The following is an 11576-nucleotide window of genomic DNA, read 5'->3' as shown; positions in this document are numbered from 1 at the left end:
TTGTTCTTGCAGGTCACTATACATTCATAAGCATTTCAAATCATCCGCATGTTCCTCTTACTTACTTCATATAAATTAAATAACTCTACATATACTGTACTTCAAAGCTATATAATTAAATATCATTAGCCAATATTGAGTAATTTCATGTCACAATGATGAACACAAGGAAAAGAGTTGTATTGCCCATACTCTCTATAAGAATGTAAACGGAATAAAATCCCATTATTGGCTTTTAAAAAGTCAGAAAAAGGTGAAATAACTGAAAATCATATGAGAAAGGATAAAAAATTCCTTTTTATCCTTTCAACCTCCCGCATGATTTCTACCGTTATTTTACATTTTTCATACTTTTCAAGCTAACATTGGTGCAGTTGTTCCCTGAAAATGTTACTTCATAGAGTGTGCGGTGAGTACTAAGCTATATCTTGTGTTTGTCATTGTGATGATCATAATTGATTGCAATTTGTACTTATATAATTTTATTTAAGTCCAATCAATGTCCTAAGCCTGAATATCCCAAGACCGTATAAACATTTCTGTTAGTATAAATTTGTATGCTTATTTCAAAACTGCAAATTGTCTCACAATCGGTCCACTGAATCCCGAGTTACAAATTTTGACAGTTTGGCTACATTTGCGTAAACAGTTGTGATTGCCATTTTTGAGTTCGAGATCATTCGGAATCACGTCTATTAACTTCCTTTGTAATTGAGATAGTGTTTATTTTTTTCCTCGTAATCAAATTTGCTTTCAAATAAGAGAGAAATAGTGCCATTTAATCCCCCTCCAAAAAAAAGTTTAAGGAAAAGCTTACATTATTAAGCACATTATCCTTTGTAGCTTTTTAGCCGATGCTTGGATTATGATGAGAATTTCTTTTTTTTTTATTCCTAAGTTTATAAACACGAATATGATTGAAATACTTTTGAGCATCTTTTCCCTATACTCCGACTTGCTTTTATCACAAACGCAGTTGTTTTCATTCCAGGAAATGCAGTAAAGATATTAAAAAGACATGTCGTTATCGTTCCACAATGGGATATGTTTAAGAAGGAAAGATATCTTGGATTTAAGCGTAATTACTTTTTGAGAGTTGAAATTAATTGCTCCAATGTCCGTTTCTGCACACACACACACACACACACACACACACACACATATATATATATATATATATATATATATATATATATATATAAAACAATGAATGCGAAATATATTTCCGAAATGTTTAACTCATTACATCTGCTGCTTTCTTTCATAAAACACAACAATCTGTAATTTGTTCTCATATCAGTGAAAAAACATACTCATAAAGTAAGAAACATAATTCATAGGGTCAGGTAGGGTTATGTTGAGACGCTATACAGAGTGTACAGTCGTACAGAATTCAAACTACGTACGAAGGATACCTCTAAAAATTATTTCATTAAGTGATCTATTGAATCGATGTATGGAAAACATTCTTGCACACAAGCTAACGGTAAAAAAAAAAATTCTTCTTTTCAAATCCTTCCATTTCTGTAACAAAAAAAAAAAAAAACTTTTCTGCCAGGAACTCTAAAACTTTCGTTAAAGCTATTGAACTATAATGGCAATCCAAAATTCAAAAAAGTAGCCGGTAGTAGACTTTATGGAGTAACAGAATCACCACAAAATTGAACGTATCAAGCAGTGTGTGGAGAAGCAGGAGTTGTAAAATGCATGGGACTATTATGGGACAATATCTGGGGCTACTGTAAAACAGCTTTTACAACCCTTGAAATACACTACTTTCCTCTGTATGTATATGTAACACATTAATTCTACTTTCATGCTTTTACGAAATGGTTCGCAACAAAACCTACTTTTTTTTTTTTTATCACACAGCAAAAATATTGTATCACATATGCTAAACGAAGTATACTGTTTACCTTGTTCAAATGCTGAGAAAATAATTATTCAAGTTAAATGTTTTACTTTTATTATTCAGGATCATAAGTGCATCATTTTTAGATAAATAAGACCATAATATAACAAATTGATTTACGTGTCGTCAATAATATGTAGCAAATCCTGTAAAGCTTTGAGTGCTTATTAGCCTAATTTTCATTTTTAAACTTAGAAACTTGGCAACAACAAAGAAAACACTAGGATAAATTCGTAGTGAAACAGAACGTCATACTTTAAAAAAGTTTCAAAATCTGGATGTAATTAAAAGTTTCCATTATTTTCTGAACTGTCGTAGTACTGATTTTGAATAAATACTGTAAATAAAAACTATCCATCACAGTCACCAATCTTGATTTCTTAAAGATGTTCGCGACTTCCTTACAGGAGCCCACACAGGTTCGTATGATCACCTGGGCCAGAGTAATAAACATGCCCCGTTATAGCCCCATCACTGTCTCATAATAGCCCCCGGGGCTATGATACACTATTTTTATCTTTTAATGCAAAACCTTCAGAATTAGGACATTAAAATGGTGGAATCCAATAGAGTTCTCAGTTCGATTATATTCTGACGTTTGTTTGTCTTCCTAGCATTAATACAGGAGTGGCAACAGATTTTTGTATCTCAAAATAGCCCTACCTGACCCTATTTATTATTATCAGTGAAAGTGGTCTTCCGATTTATTCATACTTATAAATACCTTTACATGAAAAATGAAGGACTGCTGTGACTCTATCTTCGACGGTCTCCATACGCCAATTTTGTCTTTTCGCTTCATAGACGTCAGAACAGGTGGAAAATATCTGCCCAGTAGCATAAGTAATACTAGTGTTTTGGATCCTGTAAAAGATACAAAAATACTATATTAAAATATATTTCAGACGTTCCAATGACACGCGCAGGAGTTCTAATCATATTACTACTTACTCTTCCATGCAACTCCCGAAGATTTCTTACCAAGCTTTCGACTCTCCTCTGGGGTCTTGCTCACGAAGGTTAAAAACATTAGTAAGAAAAATAAAAATTTAAAAAAAATCCAGGAAATAAAAGGAATTGAATTAATAGAGTGGGGAGCCCTGCTGTAGACACGTTGTCAAGATCGTACGCGGACATTTCTTAATGAAGGGTCTTCAACATCTGCGACGTTACTGCCAATTTTACAGTTTTTCTGTAAGATCTTCAAAACAAATAAAATTAGTCGACAGGCAAAAACACAGTGCACTACAGAATATTATTTTGCACGTAGTACCGTTAGCACGACTCGTCTATCTGCTTTCAGTTTGTAGCTGTTTATAGATTTTGCATTTATTTGCGGGTTTATAAATACCCGCAGTGCGAAAGCAGATACATGAGTCGTGATAACGTTATCACGTACACAATAATATTCTCTAGTGCTCTGTGTCTTTGCCTTTCAGTTACTTTTATTCCTGTTGAAAATATTCCAGAATAACTAAAATTGGCTGTAGTTAATTTTGCTAGTGTTGAAGACCATTAATTGCATTCTTTCCATGTCTATGATCGTAACATATGACGAACGCTTATCACGTGAATGTAATATGCAAATAGTTATAAGAGATTTGATAATTACCAGATATTAAATCATTTGAAACAAATACCTTTAGTAGCCTATGAAAGATTTTTCTAAGCTTTTATGGGTGTATAACGCAGGAGTTAGGCTATATGATTTAAAGCTCTTCATTACTTGCGGTGAGATATTAAGAAATAACGTCTTTTTTTCGGTAATTATCTGTGTTTTGTGGAATGTTGATAACAGGTGCAGATAAGAAATAAAATATAAATTATTACGTTAATGTTGAATCTCAGGATCAGAGAAATAATTAACGATGTCGAATATACAATCTGAGTCAAAAAAGGCTCTTAACACCCCAATATGTTACCACTCTATGTCAAATGTGGAAATGGTGTCAATGAATCATCACATCAAAAATGAATGATCAACACCATCTTGGCTGTCAATGGCTACGGGGCGGTTGATCACGTGCATAGTACCAGCCTGTTTCCGCCTTGATGTGATGATCAATTACATTCTCCATTTCCACGTCGGACTCTACAATAGAGATATACTTAAGATGCTAAAATACTTTTCGCTTCACTTTGTATAGTATATATAATTCAGAATGTGTTATGGAATTAAAGTTAACTGCATCTTAATATACTGTAACTTAGGAAACCAGACAGGATGAAGAGAAAACGTAATTGTTTTAATCTGTGAATATACGAAACGAGCACTACAATAATTTACATTTAGTTAGCTTGACGCTTCAATTCATACTCAATATGATCTGGTTAATATAATTTTATTTTCATTAACGTGTTTTTTCAACTATGGATGAAAAAAAAATAAGTTACCTGCATTTATATTTTCAAATTCCAAAGCTTGCACTAGTTCCACTGCTTCTGGAGCTGTGTATGTGGTACTCTTAAAAATTCTTTCTAATTTTGGACTTTCTTCTGCCCATCTCGAATAGAATAGTATCTCTTTGTCAGGGTATGTATGACAGAAATAAGCATCCAAGTAAAAAAAAAAAAAGTACATTATTGACCTTCATCCTAGAATGGATAAATGCGTATAAAGAGTAAATGCTATTACTATTGATTATTACAGGATCATATTTGTCTTTAACTGAATCGAAGGATCTTGTATAATACGAATGATCAAAATCATGGGTTTCATTATCCGACAAATGGTATGGTGTTATTATAGACACCACTCACCTAATTTATTGACACCAGGCAGGTACTACATAATTTCTTTCCAGGTCTACTAAACGAGGCAAATGTCGACATGATGGTAATATATTGTTCATTGATATTTCGTTTTGCAGGTTTTTGTGACCACAGGCTTATTGGCCACAGTTGCCACAAATCTCCAAGACTGCTTGCAACAATAGCAAGAGAGTGAGTTGGTCCTTTTGTTACTTGGGAGAACAAAACCTGAATTTTGTTTACTATGATTCCATACTGAGTAAAATCACTCGTTTTTAACGAAGCAGGAAAACAATAGTTTGCTCAGAAACAAAATCAACTTTTTCCTTGAATGGGCCGCAATGGATCAGTGGTAGAGCGTTCACTTCTAGTGCGTTGGATTCCCAGTTCGATCCTAGCTCACACCAAGTGGGCTCTGTGTAGGACAAACATCATGCGCTGTACCCCTTGTTTCCTTTTATAGTTTTTATTACACTATTTCATTCATTTCCCCTCACCACAGTCTCCCTCAACCCACCGTCCACCTTAGCACATACTTGGTGACATTCAAAGGAGGGAGCAGGTCAATCTTATAATTCTTACTAAGAATGGCAAGTGCCTACCCTTTTGTAATGGTGGCAACATTTCATTCGTTAATAGTTCGCAAATGATTCTAACGTCCTCGCCCTTCTGACAGTTTGTAACTGTACTTCTACTATACATTGACCTAGCAATACTCATAAGATAACCACTTAATATCTGCTCGGCCCCCTCTGGACCTGCGGAGCGCCGCTATACGGTGCGGAACTTGGTCTGCAAGTCCCTGATGTACTTCCGGAGACAGTTGACACCACGTACAGATTTACCTATTCGTGGGTCACGGATCCAATGCACAGAGCCTGAGTTCAACGGCATGACAGATATGCTCGATGAGGTTCATATCAGGGTTCCGGGTGGCCAGTTCAGTCATTGAACTTGCATGTTCTTCGAATCATTCGAGAACGATATTGGTAGCGATGTGGGAGCACATTGTCCTGCTGAAACATTGTAACGTCACCCGGTATGTGGCCCGTTGTAGCCCGTGACGCCTTCATCCATCAATTCTTGGTGCACTCTAGACACGGATGCACGTGGGAAATCAAATTCCTGTACCACTTCCGAAATCCGATGCTTCATACGTCGGGCACTCAGCACTGGACTCCGTCCAAAATGTCATCAACTCACGATGACGTCGCATTTCAGATGAATCACTCTCACAACGTCTCACACAAAACTGCAACCATCGCGGAGCACTGCAGTGGGCGTGGAACACAGTAGTGTCCGCCCGCGAATCAGTTACCTGCTATCCTACGAATTTTATTTACTGAGTATACAATTCATTGCATTCCCTCACAAAACGAACATTATATATAAAAGACACCAAATATAAGTAATGTGAAATACAAATTACATAGGAATGGAAATGTAAATTACAACTTACAAGCATGTATCCAAGTGGTTGCTTTAAAATCGGATACTGACTGAAGTATTCAGCAATGGATGTATCACTGTTCACGAATTATCTCTGGCGCTGCGGATATGTTCTTTTCCAATATTCCAAAACTTTCTCCCAGGGTTCTAAGTTGTTCCGAAGCCACAATAAGTATTCATTGTTGTTTTCTTCAGTTAAACCTATAAAATGCATATTGCAAAAGTATCACCAAATGTTGAAATGCACTCTTTTGAATACGATAATTAGTATTGGTAATGTGATATCACACACACACACACTAAACTATACATACACTATTAACACCATATTATATATATATATATATATATATAGACTGATAGATAGATATAGGGTGTTAATGAACTAGACCGACATACTGAAACAGGTAATTCCTCACATCAAAATAAGAAAAAAGTCCATATGGGTCTGTGGTCAAAAGTGCATAATTTCGGAGTCATGGGCTGCCGAATACGAGGAAGAATGAAATATCAAGGTCCTTAGATCCACTGTTATAGGAACTATTGTAGTCGGGTCAAGACATCACTTACAAAATAGGATATGCGCTATGCAAATATCCACGTTTCACAATCGTGTAGTACATTTTAAACACGTTTTAGAGAGGCAATCGATGAGTACTCAGAAAATATGAAGCACACCCAAACTGCTTCTCAAAAATTGTCGGGCAAGTACCAGAAGATTGTGAAAGATGGATGTTATGAACAAAAAAGTACTCTTCGATAAAAAGAATTAAAGTCGGTTAAGTGCAACATCCGGGACGGCTAAAATAAAGTTATATAAAAATTACAATTTAAAAAATGTTCCTTTATATATGATATAAACAAGAAATGTATTCGACAAGCAACAATTAAAATCCTGAGAAACAGTGAGAATAATAGAAACATTTAAAGTGAATACTAACTTACCTTGAACAATGGAATATCGTCTGAACTTAATTGATTGCTACAATTTCCTTGACTGCTTCGCCTTTTTCGACTCAGAATACTGCTTTCACGGAGTGATCTTTTCCTGTTGTTATATTTATCCCATAGTTTCCCCTTTGCTAAAATTTTCCTCCCTTGGGCCAAGGAGTAGGGAATGTAATATGTATGCTGTAAAACACAAATGAAAATAGGAACTTCATTTCAGTAATTTTCTTTTAATACTGAATGATACATGTAGTTAACATATAAGCATTTACCAGAAACATGCAGAAATACATCTTTCTGTGATGACAGAAACCACATATACATATTATTATTAAATATATGATAACTATTCCTACCATCATTTAACGAAATAAAAGAAATTAGTTTTATCTGAAATTCGAACAGCTGATACTCTAAAGAAAAAGAATTCAGTTAAAAACACAAGCAAATAAAGTAAGAAAAATGAAGGAAGGACATGTGAAATGAAACAAATTTGACACAACCTTTTCTCTTACTTTTCTGGCATTTTCTGTGAGCTATTTCCTGAGTGCGTCACACCTGAGACAAATGACCGCGGAAAGAAGTCACATCATGGCCATATATGTTACGATAAAAATCTCTTACTTGCCTTCTATGACTAAGGAAAATCCCCCCTCCCCCAAAAAAACTATATAAAAGCATAACGCATTAAACATTCCCACTGAAAATGAAAGCCAGTACCGCCTGCAACGAAGGTTACATCATTAATTCTTATACTGCGCGGAGCCCGTCAAGGAATACACAAACATAAAAGATAATGCCTGGCATTGCCCTGCTTGATGAATATATGCCTCTTTCACATTTAATCTTTCAGTATTACTGTACCACTATTGTAATATGAGAAATTACAGTAGAAAGCGTGAATTTGTTTATCGATTTGTACTATATTGGAAGAAGAATTGTTTCATCAAACAACTGACTTATGCCTTGCACGTATGATTACTTTTTTTTTTTTTTACAAACCTTATTTTCTGTTGGAAAAAGGTCAACAATAGCTTCACTTATTCTGGTGAAAGTTGCACTCGTAATCCTGTGAAGTAAGAAATTATAAATTAATATTAATAAAATTACACTTCATGCCCCCAAAGAAAGAAGAATTGAAAAATACAAGAGCAGTAACCAAATATTCGATTAAATGAGACACCTTTTATAACAATTATAACGAAATAACATTATCATCACACAGTGGCTGCACAGTGTAAACTTTTACTTGTGTTTTATGGTGTGCCCTTTGATAAGGGACAATAATGATACCGAATACAATATCAACAGTAAAATTTAAAATTTATAATAAGCAGAACTCTTCCCGGAACAAATATGTACTTGTCGTAATAAGAGAAAAATATCTTTATATTGTGTTTATTTGATACGGAATGACGCCTTACTGTCACTCCTTTAAAAGAATCAAATTAGTCCCGGGGAAAGAAGTAGCCTAAAACCTATAACATACATATCATCTTGGAGTTCAAGTGCTTTCTCTACAAACACAGGATGGATAATCGTAAGTACAGTGTGAGTACAGCAACAGTAATTCTAACAAATGAACCTCTAAACAACTACTTTTATGTACACAAGTTTATGAACGTTTACATGTGTTCCACCAGTAAATTGTATCCCTGTAAATGAAAAGAACTTCAGTTGATTAATTACAAAGGTAAATAATTGAAACACATTTCATTAAGAGTTTTCTATTTAAGAGAGTGCTTTCACAGTACAGGACCTGAAAATTCAGTTGAGTTGATTTTGAGTTTAATGTCTCTTTCAGCAACGAGGGTATATGAGACGGGACCTACTGATTAACGTAGAATCCGAACCACACGAGTTGAGTTGAGTTGATTTTGAGTTTAACATCCCGTTCAGCAGCGAGGCTATATGAGACGTGGACCTACTGATTAACGTGGAATCCGAACCACATGAGCTCCCGCCGGGAATCGAACCCGGGACTCCCACGCCAAAGGCACATACGCTAACCGCTTAGCCAAGGAGGAGCTCCCGAACCACACGAGTTCCAGCCGGAAATCGAACCCGGGTGTGCCACGCCAAAGGCGAGTACGCTAACCGTTTAGCCACGAAGGAGCTCAGGACCTGAAAATTATCAGAGGTACACAACTGGAAGTTATATATATATATATATATATATATATATATACCGAAAGAGGCAACAGAAATGAATATACCTTGTATTCGGACCAACGTGGCGAATTATAACATCAGTGAGTAACTGTCGTGTTCTTTGATTTAAACATCCTTTTGTCTTGTATATATTCAATACTTCTCTTCCATCTAGGTAAGAGTTCAATATGCAGGACAAGTTCTGTAAGAAATAAATGTAGTGTTTACCAAAACAGCATTACACCTGGTAAGGAATACAGTTCGCATATAACATTGTACAATTCCCTGTAGGATAAAGAGATGGGCAGAGTGAAATCCCCCAAAAAATTACATCTATCTTATATAAAAAACATTAAAACACTCAAAGTGCTCATGTTATGGAATATGTACACGAAATCGAACAAAAAGAATAATGTGTCGGACACACATGTTAGTTCTCCGAATGTTTTGAAGTCGAACATATCAAGTATGATGTTTTTCTGAAACAGGAGCATGCTCTATGACAGTCTGTCAATCTGAAAATATTATGCTAATCCTAAAGATGCAGAAAAATAAAACACAAGTGAAAAGTAATCATTTATAGCAATAATATATCAAACTTTACAACATACACATCTAAAAACGTTTCGAAGACTGCGATCGGAATTTAGGAAAATTAAAGCACGGTGTCATTATTCGCTTACACATGTACATCTTGTACATGTGCGAGAAGTAGGCACACAGAAGTGACAAAACGTATCATACATTTTTCGTTAACAGTATTTTCAAATAAAGTAATACATTCGAAAATCATACTTACGAAGTCCTCTACGAAGTTCGTTTTCACTTCCTTACTGCGTACTTCATCACATGTTTCTTGTGATATCCCTTGTACTACTACAACATCATAATCACCTGCAAATAGTTCCTAGTGAAAGTATATGCATACAATACTTATTTCACTTATGTAATATACTTTAATAATTAACATTTTAGCAGCTGAGACTTGAATAATATAGCCTAGACATATAAGAAGACAAACACTCATAACCTTAGAGTTGGCCCTACTCAAGAAAAAGGTCGTTGTGTGTTTCGAAACGAAATATTTTCTTCTAGGTTACAAATTCATGATCACACTATAGTAGAACTGTAAAAACCCGTTGGAAATAGAAAAGAAAATCACCCAGTCGGAGATCTGGGATTCGAATTAAGTTCAAAATCATTAAAAAATAATAAAAGGGAAGACAACTGAAGAAATTAGTTTCACTAAATATTAAACTTCGCAGAAGCCTCTATTATCCATTATTATTTTCAAATTTTCATGTTCGAAGAGAAACTGTTTTTAAACTACAACTTTGTCTTAAAAGCACAACCACAAGTTTTCTGTTTTGTTCAAGCACCATTTTCGATCTGAAAATAATGTAACATTGAGTACCAAATAGGGATTGAATATTTCAAACATCGAAGTGTGAGCAGTGTTTGGAATGTTTGGTTACTTTTTCCTCTGAAAGCTATGTTACCAACTTGTACTTCTTAACGGACTTACAAATATTCAAACTTTGGAGGCGTGAACATAAGCTACTTGTTTAATTCTTTTGAACGCCTTACAAACTACATCGGAAGATAAACGTTCAGTTTGAGTACTCAAGTAACCAACTTATTACATCCTAACGTGGGGGCGCGGTGGCTCAGTGGTAGTGTTCACCTCCGATGCTTGGGGTCCCCTGGTTCGATCCCAGCTTGCGCTGTATGGACTTTGTGGTGGAGAAACACCGTGTTCGTGAGTTTTCTCGGAGTTCTCCAGTTTCCTCCATTTTCATTGCACCATTTCATTCATTTCTCATCATCATCGTCTCCTTCAGCCTAACCGGCATGTGTGGGTCATAAAACTAAATATTTCGTTTCATTTCATTTTACATCCTAATGAAATCATATTCAACATTTAAAAAAAAACTTCACTTCTACAATAATGCTGAAAAAAGTAGAAAAAATTCTTACATGATTCTGCCACAACGTTAGAAATGTTAGTGTTTTTACTGGTTGAGCTGCTACTACTACTGGCTGTTAAGTTGTCTATTAAAGTATCCGGCTCAAAGTTTATAATTTCACTCATTACAACGTAAATTAAAAAGTATAAGATCGTGAGAGAAGTTTACAGTCATGTTGTAAGCGTTCAATATGTGTTATTAACTTTTTGTACTATTTAAACAAACTATGGGATAAATTTGAGTGGCCTTTTTTTGTACTAACCAGAAAAATCGAAGAAGGTTCAATTTAGCTAACTCAGAATTTATGTACCTTTGTACTAGCCCAATGAACGAAAGAACAAATTTGGGTGTTCTACTTTCTTGTACCAAATAAAGAAGAACCATTTTAACTAGCTGAG

The 11576-nt window shown here is 35.1% G+C and overlaps 1 protein-coding gene across 1 annotated transcript; it reads right to left on the bottom strand.

Moving 5' to 3' along the window:
- Positions 1 to 2661: 2661 nt before the first annotated feature.
- LOC145670766 (uncharacterized) lies at positions 2662 to 11311 on the bottom strand. Its single transcript, XM_081739528.1, has 7 exons — positions 11189 to 11311; positions 10011 to 10105; positions 9277 to 9413; positions 8063 to 8129; positions 7058 to 7243; positions 6123 to 6313; positions 2662 to 2776 (listed from the first exon to the last, which is right to left on the bottom strand). The coding sequence occupies exons 1-6, from the start codon at positions 11301 to 11303 to the stop codon at positions 6308 to 6310; spliced, it is 606 nt and encodes a 201-aa protein (XP_081595654.1). The 5' UTR covers positions 11304 to 11311; the 3' UTR covers positions 2662 to 2776; positions 6123 to 6307.
- Positions 11312 to 11576: the final 265 nt, after the last annotated feature.

The sequence above is a fragment of the Thermobia domestica genome, chromosome 14, assembly GCF_964235325.1.
Source record: "Thermobia domestica chromosome 14, izTheDome1.hap1.1, whole genome shotgun sequence".
NCBI lineage: Eukaryota > Metazoa > Arthropoda > Insecta > Zygentoma > Lepismatidae > Thermobia > Thermobia domestica.
Note: the sequence above shows the minus strand (reverse complement) of the source record. Positions and strands in the feature narration are given on the sequence as shown.

Excerpts from the sequence above, each read along its gene's own strand:
- LOC145670766 (XM_081739528.1), bottom strand. The coding sequence starts at position 11,303 with ATGAGTGAAATTATAAACTTTGAGCCGGATACTTTAATAGACAACTTA. Across the intron at positions 8,130-9,276 it reads CACGTTGGTCCGAATACAAG|GATTACGAGTGCAACTTTCA; the intron begins GTATATTCATTT and ends CTTACTTCACAG. Across the intron at positions 7,244-8,062 it reads TTTTTCCAACAGAAAATAAG|CATACATATTACATTCCCTA; the intron begins GTTTGTAAAAAA and ends TGTGTTTTACAG.